At 45.7% G+C, this 22,139-nt stretch overlaps 1 protein-coding gene across 1 annotated transcript in view; it reads left to right on the forward strand.

The window, feature by feature from the left end:
• Positions 1-455: 455 nt before the first annotated feature.
• DCP1B (decapping mRNA 1B) overlaps positions 456-22,139 on the forward strand; it is a 42,655-nt gene continuing 20,971 nt past the window's right edge. The window contains exons 1-3 of the mRNA XM_027540933.1: positions 456-641; positions 4,591-4,631; positions 6,625-6,752. Coding sequence (XP_027396734.1) covers positions 498-641; positions 4,591-4,631; positions 6,625-6,752 — 313 coding nt within the window. The 5' untranslated portion in view covers positions 456-497. The remainder of the gene's footprint in view (positions 642-4,590; positions 4,632-6,624; positions 6,753-22,139) is intronic.

Here is a 22,139-nt window from a genome sequence, read left to right on the forward strand (position 1 = left end):
GCCAGGATTCCTGCTAAGACACCTGCACTTTCTCCCACCACTTTCTCCCACCATTGTCTTTGCAGCATTCGTGCAAAGCGAGCACTGGGCACGAGTCACGTGAGTCTTAGGATTGTCGTGAAAATGGTTCTGGTCCGCAGACCCCCTGAAAGGGTCTCAGAGCCCCCCCCTACTCCCCCACCCACGGCGTCGAGGACCACACTTTGCGAACTACCCGGCGTCCGTACACGAGAAATCGCAGTATTCCCTCCCTGTTCAGTTACGCACGCTCGAGGCGTGTATATCACTACAGGTCTGACCGCGGAGCGCCAGGAGCAGAAGTGCCAGGCGTTCAGCTACGCTCGGGTACCCGGGATGCGCACAGCATCGCGCGGGGGCAGCCTGGCGGTTGCCGTGGCAACGATCGCGGGCCCGCGCGGGGTGGCCATCGACCAGTGACGCCTGAGAGCTCCGCGCTCCGCCGACAGGGCTGCGGCGCCCCGCGGGCGGACGGGAAGATGGCGGTGGCGGGTGGCCCGGCGGGGAAGGGCCGCGACATTAGCCTGGCGGCCCTGCGGCGCCACGACCCCTACATCAGCCGCATCGTGGACGTGGCCAGCCAGGTCGCCCTGTACACCTTCGGTCACCGGGCCAACGAGTGGGTACGTGCGGGCGGACGGGGTCGGGGAGAGGGTGGGGGCGGGGCGAGCGGGGACGACCCTCCCGCGGTCCCTCGGTCCGGGGATCCCGACCGCCCGTCCCCGGGCCCCTCCCGTGGCGTGGACCAGACTCACGGAGTGCGGACCGGACTGAGCCCGGCCGAGCGGGTCGGACATCTCCCCCGGCACGTCCCAGCCGGCCGCGAGGAGAGCCCGGACGGGACACAGCCCCGCGCGTTCCTGTCGCCTCGCCACCTCTCTCCAGCCGGTCATTACAGTCCCCCCGAAAGCCACTCACAAAAGCGAAAACACTAAGAAGTGGGTCCTGACATGAGAGAGAAGAGAACAGCTTTGCTCTAAGTTCGTAACCGAGGAAACTCACCGAAAGGGGCAGGGATGGAGAGACGCGGGGACACCTGTCCCGCGTGGTCCCGGGGGAGGAAGCGGGCTGTGTGTCCCCTGTTTTCGGGGGAGTGTGTCGCCTGTGTTTGTGTAAAGGACTTTGACCGACGTAATGGACAGTTTCAACGCCATCTTTTCAAATGTGGATATTCTACATTTTGCTGTTTGGTGCAGTGTAGAAAAGTGCCAGAAGCATAGTGTCTTAATGCCGAGGAAATACCAAAGTAGAGATGAGGGTCGGAAGTGTGGTTCCCTGGAGTGACTTGACACCAGGGCTAGAGTCTGGGGATTCAGAGAAGTTAACGTGTACAGAAAGGGGTCCCCCTTGAGTAAAGGTGGTTTCCTACAGGCTCTGGACAGGGTCAGTGAGTCAGGCACGTGTTACCATAGTTACCGAGTGAGTAACTGTAGTGGTTACCTGGGGAGGCCTTTCTACAGCCTCATCGGAAAGCCCAGGTGTCACAATGCATTATTTACAGGAGTTATGTTTTCCTGCTTCCTGGACTTGTTGCCTTCAGACAGTGCATAATTCATCCCACAAAAGGTCATTCTTTCAGAGTACTCATTTTCAAGGTTGTGGTAGCAGGAAAAAAAGACAGAGACCTGGTTTAGCTGCAGGGCAGTTGCTGGGGGCAAAAGAACTGTCACCGTGTCTCCACAGTGGGAGCTTTTGGACAGAAACCTGATGGAAGTGTGTGGGACATTCTTAAGATAGAGGAGACAGTACTTGGAGGTGGACATAAAGGAGGAGGGTTCTTATGACACTAAATATGGATGAAGGATGACTTCAGGCATTCAGCAGGAGGAATATGGAAGGAAGAAGGGACAGAAAATGAGCTGCTGTAAGGAAAGTTAGGGCTTCCCTGGTGGCATGGTGGTAGAGAACCCGTCTGCCAATGAGGAGACCCGGGTTTGATCTCTGGGTCAGGAAGATCCCCTGGAGAAAGAAATGGCAACCTACTCCAGTGTTCTTGCCCAGAGAATCCCATGGACAGAAGAGCCTGGCACTAGAGAGGGGGCAACTAGAGAGCCCTTGCATCACAGCTGCTGAGCCCGCCCCCCCTCAAGCCCCCTCACCCTCAAGCCTGTGCTCCACAACTAAAGAAGTGCCCAAGAGCCACAGCGAAGACCCAGTGCTGCCCAAAAGGAAGTACAGCCCGCCAATCAGAGTCTCTGGGTGTGAGGCCCAGGCATTTGTTATTCGTTGAAGGCGTCTTAGGTGACTCAGATGCTGCGTATGTGATTGAGAAAAGCAGGTTTAGAGGGTAAATGGAGATTGACTTTTCATTATTTTAACAGAATAATCAGATGTAGATTATGTTGTTTGGAAAGTGTCCACTAGTCTGCCAAACCCCAGTAGTTTGCGGACTAGCATTGTTTTACATTCTACTTTATTGTTTTAAATTTTGAACGGCTGAATTTTTTTAGCACTTCTTAGATTTTATAATATAGTATCAAATCATTAGATTGTACTTTTAAAATTTAAGCTAAAATCCCTCAGAACTGTAAACTTTTAATACTTTAACATAAAAGTCTTTTTTACTTGCAGGACGTAAGGAGAATCTAATAAAATTTTGCTTTTACTGTCTCTCAAACCCCCAAACCTGGCTTTGCATAGAAAGAAAAAAAAATCTGCTTACCCTGGATAACTGTGGAGGGAACAAGAAAATGCATGAATATGAGCTGTTTCAGCCATAATAAACCAGAAATTGACACCCAAAGGCCTTTTCATCTAAGTGTCCTAGAGCCTTTGATAAAAAATATGTTTTTAATAAAAAAGTCTAGGTGGTGTAAGCTGGTCATCCCTTTTCAGTGGAGAAACTGAGACAAAGAACATAAATCAATTCAGAATTGCATGTTTTGAGTCAGAGAATAATTTCAGGAGAAGCATGCCTTGAATTTCCAAAACTAAAATTGGACATTAAAGCCCTTTTTTTTCCCTTAAGGAAAAGGTAATTTCTGTTACTGCTTCGTTAAGGAAAAAACAAATAAGTCAAAGGCTATTAGCTTTCTCTACACTGATCTGTTCTCAAGGCAAGAATATTGAAGTGGTTTGCCATTCCCTTCTCCAGTGGACCACATTCTGTCAGACCTCTCCAATCCAACCAGTCCATCCTAAAGCAGATCAGTCCTGGGTATTCATTGGAAGGACTGATGCTAAAGCTGAAACTCCAGTACTTTGGCCACCTCATGCGAAGAGTTGACTCATTGGAAAAGACCCTGATGCTGGGAGGGATTGGGGGCAGGAGAAGGGGACGACAGAGGATGAGATGGCTGGGTGGCATCACTGACTCGATGGACATGAGTTTGGGTGAACTCCGGGAGTTGGTGATGGACAGGGAGGCCTGGCGTGCTGCAATTCATGGGGTCGCAAAGAGTCGGACACGACTGAGCAACTGAACTGAACTGAACTGAGTACTGATCTGTATGAAATCTTGCCTAGGATATGGGATGAAATAGTCCAGAGTCAAATACTGAAAGACAGAAAAGTGTTCTGTCTTCATAGCAAGTAGTCACTTTACTTAATCCATTTAAGGATGATGAAATTACTTGAGCATGGAGAAGCTCGTGCTTCCAATTTCTTGTGTGCCTCTTGAGAATTATCATTTTAATATTATAGTTTTGTTTCCTAAAGAAAGTATTTTTCACCAAAAAGACAAGAGTACTTAAATTTTGAATGGCACTGCTAATGGACATTAAAAAATAACAAAATATTGAGAGGTTTAATAGAATGCTGGGATTAAGCCATGTAAATAGCAAAAGTATATTTAAAATTCTGAGTTACATAGTCTAATTACTAGTTAATCAGACAAATGCATACCTAAGTTTTTTTTTTTTTTTAGTAAGCAGAGCATTTTCATCAGGGCCTGGAGAGATGGAAAAGAGCCCTTCCCAGGGAACTGAAATGATCACTTCTCATTTTCACTTTACAAGTTTCCCACTTCCTTTGAGGCTTATTTCTTGCATCCTAGCTGGGTGATGTTTCCGTCTTACTTTATTTCAGTTTTCTGCACCAAATAGGTGATTAATTTGTCTAAGAACCGCGGCTGCGTCGCTGTCTTCTATGTAGTAGATGAAGTAGAGTTACAGGCAGGTCCTCTATTCTCCTGGGTGACAGGACATGACAAGAGAAAAGGAAACCAGAAAGCGGAGGCAGAGAGGGTCGTGTGACACCAGTGGTGTCTGTGGCTGGCCGTGCCCCCAGCCCAGGGACAGAGGGCTGGCGGCGCGTGTACTACCACCCTTCTTTCTTAGGAGGCTGCGGCATGTTTGTTTCCTTTGTCCAACCAGAGGTGTGTGTGGCCCCTGTGCTTGGTAAAGAGAGGCGGCAATGGTTTGTTTGTAAATGGCAATAGGAGGGCACTTCCTGCTGCTTAAGCAACAAAGTCACCGCTGACAAAGTCTGCTTTTCGCCTTTCCCTAAGAATTACCCCCCACTTGAAACAGAATCGAATCCCTATTCTCTAAGATACTGTGTTCTCTGACCTCTGTGACTATTTCCTATTAGTGAGGAGAATATGCTTAAGTTGCTGTTTGTTTTATTTCTTAGGAAAAGACTGATGTGGAGGGAACCTTATTTGTTTACACAAGGTAAGAGTCCTTCACTTTTATAAAGAAGCTGACAGCCTTTGAGTCCTGTCTTTAGCTCTGTGTGTCCCCCTTCCTCAAGTGGAGTTTTATTACAGTTCAGAGACGTGCAGGCACTGAGTCTGAGTTTGAAGTAACTAGTTGACATATGGAAGGGAATACTGAATAATGTCATCTGTCTAGTGTGGTGAATACTAATTACAGAATATAATGTGAACTCCAGTATAGCTGAACTTAAATCTTTGTGTTCTTTTTAAAACAGAATTAAATATTTATTCTTCAGCTCAAGTGAGTGGTACAAAGTGCTTGAATATAGTGAACTGATGAGGAGCTAGGAGTGCACTGTTGAGAATGTTAGATCATTTAAGCAGTGTCTGGAAGAGAGTGTTATTGGCCACCCCCGCCTCTGACTCTTTAAAGAAGCATGATCCAAGATTAAAGATGTCTCTGAGTCCTCCATTGTATAGCTAACAAAATAAGTATTAGGAAAGATTTAATAAATTCATGTTTTAGGGTAATTTTTATCACATATTGTTAATATCTGTATAGTTAACACATACACACAGAGATATGTAGTGTGAGTACTGTCTTGACAGCTAAACTTCTTGTTCGCATAAACATTCACATAAAATGCCATAGCTGAGTCCTGTCACCATCAGCTGGTTTCAGAGATAGGACAGAGGCCTGGTGCAGACTCTTCTCATACACACACACACACACACACACACACTCACTCTCTCTCTCTCTCTCTCTCTCTCTCTCTCTCTCTCTCTCTCTCTCTCATCTGTGTTTATACGCCCATTCATCTTTGAAGATAAACCACGGTGTGGCTAGACCATCCCCGGGATCAGGTGACAGGCAGTGCCTGGACAGCCGCAGAGGCTTTGCAGAACTGCCAAAATACTGGAAGGATCAAATTCTGATTCTGTAAAAACACCTAATCCCATTTTAAAAATGATGTCTTTGCTTCCCCCCATGTCTGTCTGTAATAGAGTTACGCCCAATGGTGGTTTTCAGAGCACCCTCTGTTGAGAGCTTTGGGAGTCACTCTTCACACTGCCCCAGAATTTAACTTGAAATGATGGTCATGATTACATCTGGTATTGCTCATATGCCCAGCACCGCTCTACCACTCAGTAAAATAAATTAGGCAAGGATGGCCTTCCATCAGTTTTAAAATAAATCTCAAAAGAAAACTGTGGTTAGTAAATCAGGTGATTGGAGGTGAAATAAAACTTGAGATGCAGACCCCGTTTCTCCGGGTTGCGCACAGCATCCCTGTGGGCGTGTCCCCCGGCCCCGAGTGAATCTGCAGGCCTGCACGTGTGCCTTGTTTTGTTACGGAAGTTGCACAGTTGGGTTGGTGTCTGGCTATCCTCCAAGGGTAGACAGATGCACTTGTGGTTGTTAGCTTCGGTGTGATCAGGGTTCTCCCTGCCTGACAGACAGTAGGCACTACAGGTTTATTGAACAAAATTAAAAATAAAAAGTCACTAAATGTACAGTTTTATGGACAAAAAATGTTATAGTAGCTTATCTGTGAGACTGTTGGCTTTATCTTGAAGAAAAGTAGATATCTGCTCTTTGCTTTAAATTGTATAAACTTTTAATTGTACTGTATATCCTCACTAGTTCATTGACCAGAGTTACATTGTTTCTGTAAGAAATGATGCAACTTTCAATTTCAGACCAACACCAACATTTCCTGTAACTGTGATACAGTCAAGCTTCTTTAAAAGTATGTGTCAGTAATTTTTTTTAAAGTGGTTACCATGTCTGCCTTAAATGAGCTTGCAGCCTAGGTGGGGAAACGAGCTGTGTGTCTGTGCACCCCCACCCCCCAGACATAGGGCTGGACTTCACTGTACTCGTGCGCACGTTGGTGCGGCTCACGGTGAAGGGGCAGGAAGGCTGAAGGTGCGACGGCCGCCCCTGTCCTGGAAACGCTTGGCTCTGAACGCCCCCTCTCCATGTCCCCTGCCCCGGCGACCTCTAGGTCCGCATCTCCGAAGCACGGCTTCACCATCATGAACAGGCTGAGCATGGAGAACAGGACGGAGCCCATCACCAAAGACCTGGACTTCCTGCTACAGGACCCCTTCCTTCTCTACAGAAACGCCAGATGTGAGTCTGCACGTGTGAGGGACCGTGGTGATGGTCGTGGTGTTTGGTGTCCGTGACTGGGGTCAGCACGGGTGGCCTGGGAGGTGCAAGGCTCGGCAGGGGATGGTGTCTTCCTCGGGAGAGTTAGATGGAGACAGTGTGACTGAAGGTGTGAGTGTTTAAAGCTCGTCCTCCGCAGCTGGGCCGCTTTGTGTGTGAGCCCGAGCGGGGCCGGGGAGGTGAGTCCTGGGCCGAGAGACCACAGAGGACCTCGACTAGCGATTGAGCTTGTGGGTCCCTGCGGCTGAGCATCCAATGGGATGCTCGAGGGAGGGGGCCTGTCTTCCAGAAGCACTGTCTTTTGAGTGCATAGTAAATGGACATTAAAGTCCAATGAGGTTTTATTGTTAAGAACTTCCTAACACTTGGTAAAGCTGCAGTCCTGTTAACTAAGCAGTCCCTGTCAGGCTTGAAATGAGGTAGCAGCCGCCCACCCACCATCTATGTCCATTTCCCTCTTGCGTCTCATCTGACTGCTTGTGCTGCACTGTGGGGCGGCCCACAACAGTGGGTGAGAGTGACACGATTCAGGAGCTTCTCAACACAGGAAATGGGAGCAGACTAGGAGCTGCAGGATCACGGGTGCCTGTGCTTGCTCCGTGATGACTTTGCAGTTCAGAAATGGTTTCTGTTCATCTTCCACCCTATTCTTTGAGCTCAGGGTACAAGAATTTGCCTACTGTGTACTACTCAGTGTTACCTTAGTAACAAATGTAACACGAGTCATATTTTGTGCTTTATCCCCATTGACTTGTTCTGAAGTAAATATAGCATCACTTTAATACTATATTTACTTAAAATTATATTCACTTGTAACTGAGTTGTCCTAATAGGTGGTCATCCTATTTAGAGCATGCAGTTAACCTTTTATAAGAAAAAAATTACAGGAATGCTATTAAACATGACTTTCTAATGGCAGGTCCTGTGAAGTGAGAAGTTTAGTAAAATAGAGAAATATTTTGTTTTCTATTCCTGTTTCTTTGCCCAAAGGTGTAGTTTAATCAATTGTAACTTGTAGTTCAAATTTTTTGTGTACTTACTGTTATGTCAGGTTATATTTTCTTTTTTTGAGATTATTAGATTCTATGTGAGATTGATTTGTAATTCAAATCCTAATAAAATTAACCACAAAAATAAATATAAAATGAACGACTGTCAGTGGCTTATAATAATTTTTGGTTGCTCTTATTTTGGATAAATACTGAGTCTAGTCGATATGGATGATACTGACCAATTCTTGCTGCAGTATTACCTATTAGGTAGTACATACTATACCAAAGATAGGAAAATACAGGCTCTGTTTGACATGGTTGATCTCCTTAGCCCCACAGGGTTTGTCTGCTAGGGTCTGGTAAACATGCTCAGCCCCTCCTGGGCTCCACGCTACGCTGTCCCATGCTGTCCTGCGGGCGGCTGGTCTGAATCGAGCTGATCTGTGTGTGTCAGAAACACACTGATTTTCACAGACTTTAGTACCAAAAAAAAAAAATGTAAAAAAAAAAAATCTCAGTAGTCTTATATCAGTTTACCTATTGAAATGGTAATATATTTTTTAGTATATTGAGTTAAATAAAAAGTCTTATTAAACTTAATTTCACCTGCTGCTTTTTATTTTATTTAAAATTCCATTTGTGGCTTTCCTTTGTGATTCACCCATGTTTCTATCGGATGCACCGTTCCAGGTGTTTTCCTTCATTTTCCCATGTTTCCTCGTCCCAGCTCTGAGGGGCAGACTGCTCCCTGCTGCTTTGCAGCTGAGAGAACCGAGTGTCTGGGGGCCGCAGCCCTGCCAGACCCGCACGTTCTGACGTCAGGCCCGCTGCTTTCCCTGCACCTGCTGGGCTGCCCTCGCCCCTGTCCCGCATGAGCGCAAATCGAAGGCAGCCTTCTCGGTGCATGTTCAAGTGTCTCTAATGAGCTTCCATAGGAAAAAAGTGAAATCAGTTGAACAGCGGGGAGTGAAAGGGAGTGAATCTGTTTACCTTCCTGAGTTTATTTTGCTTTTTGTCTTTATTATCTGGTGCATCTTGACTGTGCAGCCAGTCATTCGGTTTTAGTTTATTTACAAAAGCCTCTTCAGCCTCTGACATCTGAGTTTCCCAGAAGGCTTTGCTCCAGGTGCTCTCAGAGGGTCAGTACCTTGCAGATGTTTTTAAATAACTCTGATACTCAGTGTGATAACTGCCCCGGGTTTGTATATTCTCTGGTGGTATAAAGATTCATTCATCAGCCTTTGGAAGATGAACCCAGCTTCCCTCAGGACTGTTTTTTCGACTGTACCTCTCGAGTTCTGTTGAGTCAGGGATCTCTGTTTAGTCCTAACGTTTTACTTGTGCCAGCGTGTGTCACAGGCCAGGTTGGGACACGTCAAGAGGCAGCACTGAGAAAGGGTTCTGGTGGGTTTTTCAGACTCTAGGTTTTTAAACACTAAGTTTAAAAAGATTAGTACCTGAAGAGGTAACTGTCCCTTTCTAGAATTGTATGGATTTAGAAGAGCAAAATAAAGAGGTAGATATCTCAAACTTTAATTTAATTAAAAACAAATGTTAATGAATAAGTAACTTTGGATTTTGGCCAAACACAACCTATATGGTTTTATTACAGTAAAACATTCATGATGTTTAAGCCTGGCTGTCATGAAGTTTGACCTCTGTAAGCTTTCAAGGTACATAGGGTAGTTGCTGTATTAGGACAGAAATTTTATTTTCTCAACAAACTTACACTGAGCATTACTGCCTCCCAAGCATGACGTCATCGCTTTCTATGGGTTATTTAATTCTCATCACTTTTCCTTAGAAATCCTCCTATTTCTGTTTTGTAAATGAGGAAACTGAGATTAGAGGGATTACATAATTTACGGAGTCTGTAACTTTTTTGAGATGGAAAGAGCATCTGAACTGAGTAAGCCCAGCCTCAGACGTGCAGGCCCACGCAGCAGAAGTGCCAGCAGAGGAGCAAGGGGTCTGAGCCAGGTTTACCTTTTAGTTTTGCAGTGTACGCTCCAGAGGTGAAAAAGCAAGTTTCTTTTTTTTTAGGTTGAGGATCTACTATATCTCAGTTATTAGAAAAGAGAATATCAAATAAAAATAATGTCACATAAAGCTGAATTTGGCCATTTCTTGTATATCATTACCCTCTAGTAACTGTTTGCCATTTCAAAACTAAATAAGATTCTGGTATAGGGAGATGTATTTTAGAACCATATTTTCCTGTAAGACTAAGACTGTATCATCTTATTTAAGATAAGTTACAGACAGCAATGGCAGGAAGATTTCAGAGCTTAGCCAGCATGTTGAATACAGTATTGTCTATGGTGACAGAATTAGAATGAAATTCTTTTGAGCTGGTTGATTTTATTGCAGACATAAGCTTGGCGCTTACAGCAGATCAGAAAAGGCAGAAGTCAAGATACTTAGAATCAAAGCTGTTTTAGAAAACCGCTCAGTTTTAAAGTGAATTCACCATATTGGGTAGTTTTGTTTTCATAAAGAAGCACAATTTGAATGCTTCATTGACATTTTAGGATCTGAGAAAAGCTGCCTCAAGTAGTGGAAAAGGGTGAAAGTGATGGTTACAGACAGTCCTCCTCTTTCGGCTACACTGCGTCCTACAAGTTCCCTTTTAAAGTGATTGGCTGGTAGACTTCTGGCTCAACGTGGTAGATTGAACACATTCCTGAAGCAACTGAAATGACAATGAAGGAGTAAAAAGAAGATACAAACCCACGAAGATGGAGGGTGGATTTTATGAACAAGACAGAGGAGGACCTGCTGTGACTGCTTCACTCTTCACGACCACTAGCTGTTGCCCTGCAGGAGGTGGCACCTCTGGTCTGTTAACATCAGACCCGACAGTGTGATCTGGTTCCTCCCGACTCACCCCTCCAGGAGGCTTTTGTATAATCCTCTCCCCACCCCAGGCCTCAAGTACGGTTGTGTGAGTCACTTTGGCCAGAGAGATGTGGGTAGAAGTGAGCAGATATGTACAAACCAGCTCCTGACTGACCACATCTCTTCCTTCTGCTGTGAGGACTCAGGTTGTTTAGGCAGAAACTGCTCTGTCAGCCTGGGTCCTGGAATGATGGTGACATGATACAGAGGTGGCCCATGACAGACATGTACTGCGTAAGCCATTGACATTTGAGTGTTGTTTGTTACTGCAGCGTAATCTGGGCTATTGTGACAGATACACAAGCCACGCAGGAAAGTGGGGGAATCCAAGCATAGGTTGGAGGTAAAAGAATTCTGAGAACAGTGGTAAAAAGTCCATGGTGACCCCCTGTGCAGCTGAACTAAAGAAAAGTCTTTAGAGTAAGAAGATGGAGGGCTTCAGAAGGGTATCCAAGAAAAAGTTTACACCTGAGAGTTTGAATCTCTTGGGGTATTTACAGTTCCTTTTTCAGTGATTTTGCTTAATGATGTAGAAACATTGAAAGCTAAGGGCATGGAAAACAACAAGGGAAGCAATTCTTAATTCCTGGGAAAACAAAATTTTGTGCAGAAAAGGAAATTGAGTCATAGTACACCATTTGGCTCCACTGATCATGAAGACAAACACCAAATGTGAGATAGTGTTATACTTTACATTGGAAGTACGAGGTGGGGAAATTGTGTTGTGTTTCTAGGTGAGAGTGTGCATGTATTGTCAGGAAACTAAATTCTCTTCAGTGTATTTTTTAAGAATCAAAAAATAGTGTAGGGACCTCTCTGGCGGTCCAGGGGTTAAGATTTCACCTTCCAACGCAGAGGGTACGGGTTCGATTCCTGGCCAGGGAGCTAAGATCACATATGCTCCACAGCCAAAAAACGAAAGCATGAAACAGAAGCACTACTGTAACAAATTCAGTAAAAGACTTTAAAAATGTTCCGCATCAAGAAAAAAAATCTTTAAAAACAGAAGGAGTACACATGACATAGGAAAACAGATTGACACAACAGAGAAAACACTGGATGAGAAAGAGATGGAGAGCAGAAGTCACTGTCAGGGAGGAGGCTGCTTTTGGGGAGCAGCAGTCAGGCCCATCATGGCTGGAGAACTCTGCTGTTGGTTGTAAAACCTCAAAGCGTCTGATATTTAAAATTATATATATATATATGTTTTATTTTTATGAAAATTTAAATTAAAAATACAACTGGAGAGGGCTTCTCTGGTGGCTCAGTGCACCTGCGTAGCAGCCAGCAGGGGACATCTCGTGCCCCTGTCTATAGAGCTCGGTCTCCACGGAAGGGACTTTAGCATGCGGTGATGGCAAAGTGAACTCGAGGCTCCCAGTGGCCGGGTCTCAGCCCTTTCCTCTTTCCAGTCCCACGTCCATCCCAGGCCAGGCTTCCGTTACATTACCTGCGCTGGTTCATAACTCCTTAGAGTGAGAAATAAGCTTCCAACACCAGCCAAAATAGAGCAGGTTCACACTGACACTCCTCTCACTGGCTATAGTGAAAGTTGTGGACAGAAAACCAGAGAGCCTGCGGATTCTAAGAGTAAACAACAGCAGGCGTATCAAAAGGGAAGTGAGAACTTGAAGAACAGCCAGTGTGGTGGCGAGTCTCCTGGTTTATTTGCTCCTGCTTTATCTCCTGAGTGTGACTCAAGAGCGAGCCATGTTCCAGGACTGCGGACAGAAGCAGCAGAAACCAGGGGAAACCTCTCTGTGGAGGCCTGGAGAGTGCGCTCCTGTGACTCAGAGTGTGAAGAGTCTCCCCTCCCCTCCCAGCCCGGCCCGAAGCCGGCTGCCCTGCAAACCTAGGCTGCCACCTCAGCAGTGAGGGATGACAGGCACGTGACATCCCACGGAAAGGCTGCCTGAGAGACTGGAGAAGGGTCCCCTGTGGCCTCAAGCGTGCAGGGAACTCATACGAGATGTATATATATAGGCTTCCCAGGTTGCACCAGCAGTAAAGAATCTGCCTGCCAATGCAGGAGACGTTCAATCCCCGGGTTGGGAAGATCTCCTGGAGGAGAGCCTGGCAATGCACTCCAGTGTTTTTGCCTGGAGCCTGGTGGACTATAGACCATAGAATCACAGACTCAGACACAAGTGAAGCAACTTAGCATGTGTGTGTATACACACACACAGACACACACACACACACACGTCTTTCCTGTGGCTCAGACAATGAAGAGTCCACCTGCAATGCAGGAGACGCACATTCAATCCCTGGGTTGGGAAGATCCCCAGAAGAAATGAATAGCTACCCACGCTAGTATTCTAGCCCGGAGAATCTCATAGACTATATAGACACTGGAGTCTCAGAGTCAGACATGGCTGAGTGACTTCCACTTTTTCATATACATATATATATATATGGGCTTTTTTATTGATGTTTCTTTGCTTTACCCTGCACGCTGCCCAGCTATGGAGACTACTTGACAGTGTGAGAAGTTAGACCTCTTGAAAGAAACCCTGACTCTGGCCAGAAGACTGGGGAGAAGGGCCCCTGTGAGCTGGAGAGTGCGCTGGACAAAAAGACGCCCTGATTCTGTCCCTGAACTGACACAGATCCCGAACTCACCTGTGAGCATCATCCACACACACACACCAGAGCCACAGAACCGCAGCCAAGACCCAGAGAGCTAACCCACCATGTCCGCCACCGCCACGCACCAGGCCAGCCCCTGAGTGGCATCTGCACAGGGCAGACACACCTCTGAAAACAGAGCTGACTTGGGAACCATCGTCCACAGAAGGCGGGACGGGACTTCCAGTCTGTTGTTCAGTCACTCAGATGTGTCCGACTCTGCAATCCCATGGACTGCAGCATGCCAGGCTTCCCTGTCCTTCACCATCTCCCCAAGTTTACTCAGATTCATGTCCATTGAGTCTGTGATGCTATCTAACCATCCTCCTGTCTAAACCTGAACAGCGTCTCGACACTCTGAAGAGTTTTCAGAAGACTCAGATTCTCACAATCTCAACAAAATGTCCAAATGCAACGCAGCATTATCCATCACACAGAGAGCCAGGAAAATCTGACAGCTCTCATGGGGAAGGTTGGTCAGCAGATGGCTGCCCCAAGATCACCCACATGCTGGCGTGGTAGGCCAGTGGCTGGCTGTAAGGCAATTACTGTGCCCTGTGAGGTGGCACAGGTCCTCAGAGATGAGTGGAAAGATGGAAATTCTCAGCAGAGAAGCAGTGTAAGAACTCAAAGGGAACATTTGGAACAGAAAAATAAGGTGTCCAGTGAATGGCCTTACTAGCAGTACAGAGATGGCAGAGGAAAGACGAGTCAGGGAACATGAAACACATCAGTAGATACTATCTGACCTGAAGAATATACAGGGAAAAGGTTAAAAAACAAAGGAAAAACAGGGCCTCACAACGCCTGATGGCCCGTACCAAAAGGTCTGAATTTGTGTCACTGGAGTCCCACGAAAGGAGAAAGGCTGCTGTAGAAAAAGTATTTGAAGAAAGCATGGCTGAAATTTTTCCAAATTTGGTGAGGCACAAATGTATGGATTCAAGAAACTCAGAAAACCCCAAACAGGGTAAACTCAGAAAAAAATCATGCCCATAACCATCATCAAACTGGTGAAAAACAGACTTTAACAAACAAAAAGCCTTGAACCAGAAATGACCCATTACAGAACAATGTTTTGAACGACAATAAATTTCTCTTAAGAAACCTTGGAGTCTGGAAGACAGTGCTGTCCCCCTAGAATTCTATCTCTAGTGAAAATGTTCCTTGGGAAGGAAAGTAAAGATACTCTCAGATAAAAGAAAATCTTCAATACTTCCCTGTCAGCAGACCTGCTGTGAAATAAAGGCTGAAAGAAGTTCTTCAGACCTAAGGGGAGTGTTGCTGAGGGAAGGTCGGGGCCTTGGGGTAAAGGAGGAGCAACATAAATAGTGAAAAAAAAAAACGCTCAGATTCTTTAAAATGCAAATGACACAAAAGCAAAAGTTACAGCAGTATCAGGAGGGGGATTCTTTGTGTATAGATGTAACTCACATGACAGCTGTAAGGTTAAGGGTGGTGGGGGACAGGAGCTGTGTGGTTGTGAAGTCTTTGCGTTTTGCTTGAAGTGGTGAAATAACTGTGTAAACTGAAGTTAGATATGTATAGTGTGATTCCTAGAGCAGCCACTTAAGAAAGAACCAATAGATAGATGAAAACTGAATACTAAAACATTTTAATAATCCATAAGAAGGCAAGAAAGGAGGTACCAACAGAGCAAAAGACAGGGGAGACAAACCATGGAAACGCTAATTAAAAGAAAACCTCTTGGGAGTAACATACACACTACTGTGTAGAAGAAAAACAACAGGGACCAGCGGTCTACCACAGGGAGCTCTGCTCAATACTGTGTAACAACCTATACGGGAATTGAATCTGAAAAAAATATATATATACCTGAAATGAGCACAATGTTATGAATCAACTATACTTACATTTTTTAAAATAAATAGATTTTTTTTAAACTTGACGAAAGCCAGAGATGCTATATTAATATCAAAGTAGACATCAGAACAAAGAAAATTACCAGGGGTAAAGAGATACATTGCATAATCTTAAAAGGATCAATTCACCCGAAATACTTAACCATCATTAATACATGCACACTCAAAAGTTAAAACCCGCAGTTGTGCTTGGAGACTTGAGCCCCGTGTTCTGTGACTGGCAGAACAAATGGCAGCAACACATCTGTAGGGGACTTGAATAACACCATCGACTCACTTGAGGCAATTGACGTTTATCGGACGTTCCACCAACCACAGCAGAAGACAGCCTCTTCTGAGGTGCTCATGGGCCAGCGCCCAAGGTCAGCTTTATCATGGGGCATAAAGCAAGCCTGAAGATTTTTAAAGAAATAGGAACCATACAGAATATGCCCTCTGACCACAGCAGAACTGAACTAGAAACCAGTAACAGATAACCTGGAATACCCGCAAAAGTTTTCAAATTAGACAACACACATCTAAATAACTCATGTGTCAGAGAGGGAAGAAAATTAGAAAACAAGCTGAATAAATATGAAAAGACATGTCAAATGCGAGTGATATTGGGCTGGTAGGGAAATTTATAGCGTCAGATACTTCTATTAGGAAAGAAGAAAAGTCTCAAATGGGTAATTCAGGTTCCACCTTAAGAAACTAGAAAGAAGAGCAAATTAAGCCCAAAGCAAGCAGAAGGAAGGGAAAATAAGAGCAGCAATCAATAAGACACCAAAAAACAGGAGAGAAAATCAGCAAAACCTAGAACTGGTTCTTTGAAAAAAGTAAAACAGATAAACCTAAACTCCTTGCCAGAATGATCCAGCTTGCCTGTCTGTACAGGTCAACCATGACTGCCATGCACATTACCTCTTTCTGTTCTAACTAAACTTGTACATACCCAAAAGACTTCTCTACAAACCCTCATAGTAATTTTATTTGTAAGAGGATAATAGCAGTGAGAAGGTCAAATTTGCACAGATAGGTCAGAATTTGGAAGCACCCTCTTGTGAGACACTGGTTCTCGGTGCCAGGTCACCATGAATGAACTAGTCGTGGACCACCCGTGCTATGCTGAAAGCATCGGCATGGGTCGTAAATTACAGGCCCCTTGTGCACAGGCCTCATCTTATCTTTTATTTGTATTCTGTGTTACCAAATGAACACGGCAAATGACCAGATCTGGATAAGTAGGTAGGCATAATGTACTTAAAGTAACTCCCAGATACTTGTATCTTAATCCGAGTCATTACACACCTACATATGTCTGATGTTTCTGTCCAGTCTAATGATGTTCTGCTCAGGGTGATCGAGAAGGAGCCACAGAGTGGCCCCGCTTTCCCAAAATCCCTCCCTCTTTATGACTTCTTGATGGAGATTGACACAAAGATCCTGCCTTGAGCTCAGGTCACAGTGCTTGAACCTGGGCAGGTGGCGGAAGATGCAGGGGGTTTTGGTGCCATCAGCCTCTCCTTGGCCTCAGACCGCTGGGAGGAGCGAAACCTCTCCCAATCCAGCAGATTCTAAGTCCTTGAGGCTTTATCATCTGTTGTCTTAACCTTGGAATCAGTTCAGGCAGTTACTACAAAAGCAATTTGAAAGGTTAAAAGTGAGCCCTGTGTAAATTTATTACTAGGGAAATGAAAGTCATGTTATCTGCCCACAGATAATGGCGAGTTTATTTTTCCATTCTGAGATCCCTATTGGTATGTCCGTAGCCTCAGTTAGTACTTCCTAACCTTTTGGGGGTCACAGAGCCCTTTGAGAATCTGATGGGCTTCCTGCCTGCCTTCTTCCCCCACGCCTTCAAATATCAGCTTTTTTCCTGCTACGGGCCAGGCCTTGTTCTGGGGGACTGTGCTTCATGCTGACCCACCTCCAAAAGCACCTGTCTGCACGTGCACACACCATCTCCCATACAAACTTCAGGGATTGAGTATTGAACCACTGAAGTTGTCTAGAGTCCAGAAATCCCTTCAAAGTAATTGTACGAGACCTCCCCGGTGGCACGGTGGACAAGAATCCACCCGCCAATGCAGGGGACACAAGTTCGATCCCTGGTCCAGGGAGATCCCACAGGCCACAGAGCAGCTAAGCCCACGCAGCACCACCACTACTGAGCCTGTGCTGTAGAGCCCGCAAGCCGCAACCCCTGAGCCCGAGTGCTGCAAGCACTGAAGCCCGTGCACCCTGGAGCCACCGCAGTGAGAAGCCCACACTCCTCAACTAGAGAGTAGTGTCTGCTTACTGCAACTAGGGAACAGCCCACCCAGCAACGAAGACTCAAATACTTGACGCTCTTGCTGACAGAACCTTAGTGCTTGCAGGAATGACAACAGAATGTTGTCTGTTCAGGACCTGGGCAGGGAGAGGAAGATCCTCGTTCAGACCACGTTGGCGGGGAGGGGTGGGTACAGGGAGTTTGACCTTTCATGGCGGTCAGAAGAGGTGCTCTGTGCTGTCAGTGGGCTCATTGCTATGCATGAGTGCAGTGGCCGGGACAGCCTTCAAGGACACTCTACCCGCCCCCCGCCCCCCACCCCCAGCCTGTGCTTCTTAAGAAGAAGCAATTTTAAATTTACACTGTGGGCAACAAATCTTACTCATTGTAGCCTCCTCTGCCATTCTAACTGAAAAACTGACCTCTTCCCTACAAACCATGGCTCAGGAGCTAATGTGTTTTCATACGTGATTAAGGGGCGCACGTCTACAGGGAACTGAGTGATGACGCTTGTCACTCCATCCTTAAACCCAAGAGTTGCCTTTTTGTTCTCTTGACGGGGTTCAGCACGTGAACGGGTCTGAGCTCTGAAGGAGACTATTTATCTCAAGAACTGGCCCGCTCTGAAAAGCCACAGCAGAGCCTCACTGTGGGTTCTTGTGTTTCTGCTGTTGCCTTGGGATACCCAACAGCTCCCTGGGTTACACGCTCTGTGTGGGTCCTCAGCGCTCCTCTCGCCTGGCCAGCCAGTCCACGCGGCCTTCACTCCTCATCCTTTGGGACCAGGGGACTCACTGCAGACAGGACCTCACACGGAGTTCAGGGGAAAACTCTCTCCTTGGAACTTAACAATCTGGCATGCGTAGATGAGGAAGACCATGTGACAGCACTGTGTAAGTGACGCACAGATACGATGTGAGAGGAGAGTCAGAGAGAGGCCACTCTGGGAGATTTCCCTGGTGGCCTAAGACCCCACGCTCCCAATGCAGGGGCCCCTGGTCAGGGAGCTGGATCCCACATGCCGCACCCGCAAGATCCTGCATGCCACAACTAAGAACCCAGCGTGGCCAAAAAAATAAATAAATATTTTTAAAGAGAGGTCACTTTTATTTTATCTGAACCACAGAGACTTAACGTCCTCGACTTTACCAAGAAACATCTGTGTAGCAGTGCTGTTTGGATTTACGCGCTGCTCTTGTGACTCGACAATGACTGTATTTTATCATTTGTTTTTGAAAGCCCAGACTAACATGCTAGAAGTCTGGATCTCGGCAGAGAGAAACTGGATTCCAAAACGTTTTCTGAAATGCTTAATGAGTGAAGCGTCTTTTAGTTTCCCTAACACGGTGCTTTGCATGTGGCAGTCGCTCGGGACGGCTGCATCGAGTGTGTCTATTCTTGTCCAAAAATCACTTAGAAAGTAGTCTCAGATAATCAATTTGAAGCTATTGGGATGTTATTTTTAACCCACAGAAGGAAAAAATTACAATTTTTTCATGTTCCTGTGGGTTTTGGAGAAAGGAAGTTTTAGGCAAGAACTGGTATTAGAATTATCCTCTGTGTCAACCATAGGACTCTAATTTAAAAAGGAACCAAACCATAATTTGACTGCTTATAACCGAAAGGGCTCTGGGTTAAGTGGGGTCTGCTATTTCCATAATTATAGATTAAGGTTGAAACGAAAGACGTACAGAAACTCCAGCTTATTTTCCCTCAGTCACAAACTAGCATGAGGCCCCATTACTAAACCACTGCTGTGTGAAATCTTAGAAATTTTTCATTGATTATATATTTCTATGGTTAGTGTATTTCAACAAAGCTATTCCTATCGCTGCTGCTGCTGCTGCTAAGTCACTTCAGTCGTGTCCGACTCTGTGTGACCCCATAGACGGCAGCCCACCAGGCTTCCCCGTCCCTGGGATTCTCCAGGCAAGGACACGAGTGGGTTGCCATTTCCTTCTCCAGTGCATGAAAGTGAAAGTGAAGTCGCTTAGTCGTATCCGACTCTTCGCGACCCCATAGACGGCAGCCCACCAGGCTCCCCCGTCCCTGGGAGTCTCCAGGCAAGAACACTGGAGTGGGTTGCCATTTCCTTCTCCAATGCATGAAAGTGAAAAGTGAAAGTGAAGTCACTCAGTCGTGCCCAACTCTTAGCGACCCCATGGACTGCAACCCACTAGGCTCCTCTGTCCATGGGAGTTTCCAGGCAAGAATACTGGAGTGGTAGCCTTCTCCGATTCCTATCACTAGTAAACACTTAATTCAGTAATCTGATTTCAACATGAGAAAGTCTGTTTTTCATCAACACAAGTTTCTGACCTGTAAAAAATACTCTGTTTTATGTTTGCCTTAAACATATATTCCCCACAAACTATAATTCTATGGGACAAGACTTATATTGCTATATCGAGATTCACTCTGGATAACACAGTTTCAGTGTGTTTTGGGAAGAATTGACAGTTTTAAGATAATGTAGGTGCTTATCTATGTAAGCTTCAGAATACTACTGTCAGATTCGACCGGAATATGCTGTGTTTTCTGCCACACCAAAGCACTAATGCTTGTACACCAAGAGAAACACTTGTAAACCTGCAGATTAATTGCATTATTTGAGCTCTGAGTTGCCGGTGCCTGACAGATAGTCCATCGGGGAACTGGTGTATGGTAGCCTCGTTGTAATAATAAATACACAGGAAATGAGAACACTGGTGCCCACGCAGTGCTAGGCTGTCAGAATTTACAGCTGCAGGGAGCTGATGGCAAAAGCCCATCAGCATAAGTTATGCCAAAGATGATCAGGTGTTTGATGCAAAATAAACTCGGAGTGAGGGCGGGAGCATGAGAGGGTTGGTGGAGGAGAGCCCCATGCTGTGAGTCCCTGGGAAGCTGTGGTCGGCCATGGGGAGGCCTGCCTCGTCCAGACTACAACGTGTAAGCCGGGATGGAGGCACCTGTCGTGAAGATGGTTCAAGATCTAACGTCTTAGATTTCAGTTTAACTCAACAAACATCTGTTGGATACACCACACTGCTCGTAATGCAGTGGGGGGAGCAGTAAACACTTATGACATGGGCTTTTTCTTGTCTAGTCCAAGGATCTACAAAAAACTATAGGAGCAAAGAAGCAGGAGTCTAGAGGAGTCTTGAAGGACAAGGTGTCGGGAGGGAAGACACATCAGAGAGCCCACACCTATCTTCTGGGAGATTTGGGGGTTAACCAGTCAGTTTATGGGCAGAATTAAACTATAAATTTAAATGGCCAACAAAACAGAATAAATTGTTCCTATTTATATTTATTATCACCCATGACTATTTCTGCTGCTTATTTTTGTGTTTATTTACTCTGTTAAATCTCCCAGACTAAAGCAACTTTATCCTCAAATAAATAAAATTAGGAAGTTGGTATATAATTGAGAAGATTCCATGTGACCGTTGATGAACCTGAGGGCAGAGAGACCTCAGATTGCCTGTTCGGGAGCATAAGGACCTCTGTGGGGATTTGGAAGGTCTAATGACATAACGTGCATTTGTTACAAGTGAAACCTTTGGAAGATTAACCCATCTTTTCCTCTGAAGACAGTGAATTCTCATTTACAGTTGGGAGATCCATATAATTTGATCCAAATTAGTGTACCGGTTTAGTCGAGAGGCTGATTCTTTGTCATTGTTTATGGCCTTAACTTTGTAAGGAAGTTATTTAGAAGGAGGAAGGTTGTTTTCACTTCATAGCACTTGTCTAGGCTTTCTCCTGTTTTTCCCCAAATGTGCATGTTTCAGTCACTCACAAAATACAAGCTGCTTCTCATCCACTGGGAACCTCTAGTGTTTGGAGATCATGGGACCCCTGATTTGTGAGGTGCAGTAAAACCATGTCACATGAGAAGAACCAGACCAGGGGCCAAAGATAACAGTGCTATGTGGACTCTCGGGGCCAGCAAAGGTTCTGTCCGGGTTTGGTCAGTGGAGCTGAGGCAGAATATGAATGAAAGAATGTGACTCTATAGGCCTTAAAGAGCGTGCGGATGGAGTGCGTCTTCAGTGCATAGTCCGAATGGGGCGGAATGGCCGGTCAGCACAGAGCAGCCATGCAACCCGTTGCCCAGCCGTGGATACAGAGCCCGCCTCACAACCCCTGCCCTCAGACACCCCGCTTCCTGCACCCCCTTCTCCTCCTTCCCTCCACCCTCCCTTGGGTCCTCGTGAGTTCACACGAACCTTAGTTTAAACAAGATGACTTCCCATCTCTTACAACCACGTCTCCAAGTCATTCAAACATAAACATTGTTTTTATACTTTATGTATTTTGTTTGTAACGGCCGAAGAGGGGCATATTTTATGCAAACAGATTGAACCTGGAAACGGGACTGTGGCCACAGGAGACCACCCTCCACCTGTGTGTCAGGTGCTTGAACCACCCACCTGTGCCCACCTCCAGCTCTGACGGTTCATGACCCTCACTTTCTGATTGTTAAACTATCCTGTGGTCTTTCGGAAGGACAGTATGTGTATGTCTGCATGCGCAAGCACAGGCATGCTTAGGAACAAATGCCAGTAATCAGTCACCATCCTTGAGGTCGAGCTACAAAAACTATCGGGAAAATCAGGACAAGAAATCAAGCAATTCTGTATTCTAGCAAAGCCTCAACAACAAGTGTTTACACCAAGTGTATGATTAGATGTTCGTGGTCCTTCCA

The sequence above is a fragment of the Bos indicus x Bos taurus genome, chromosome 5 (genome assembly GCF_003369695.1).
Source record: "Bos indicus x Bos taurus breed Angus x Brahman F1 hybrid chromosome 5, Bos_hybrid_MaternalHap_v2.0, whole genome shotgun sequence".
In the NCBI taxonomy this organism is placed as follows: Eukaryota; Metazoa; Chordata; class Mammalia; order Artiodactyla; family Bovidae; genus Bos; species Bos indicus x Bos taurus.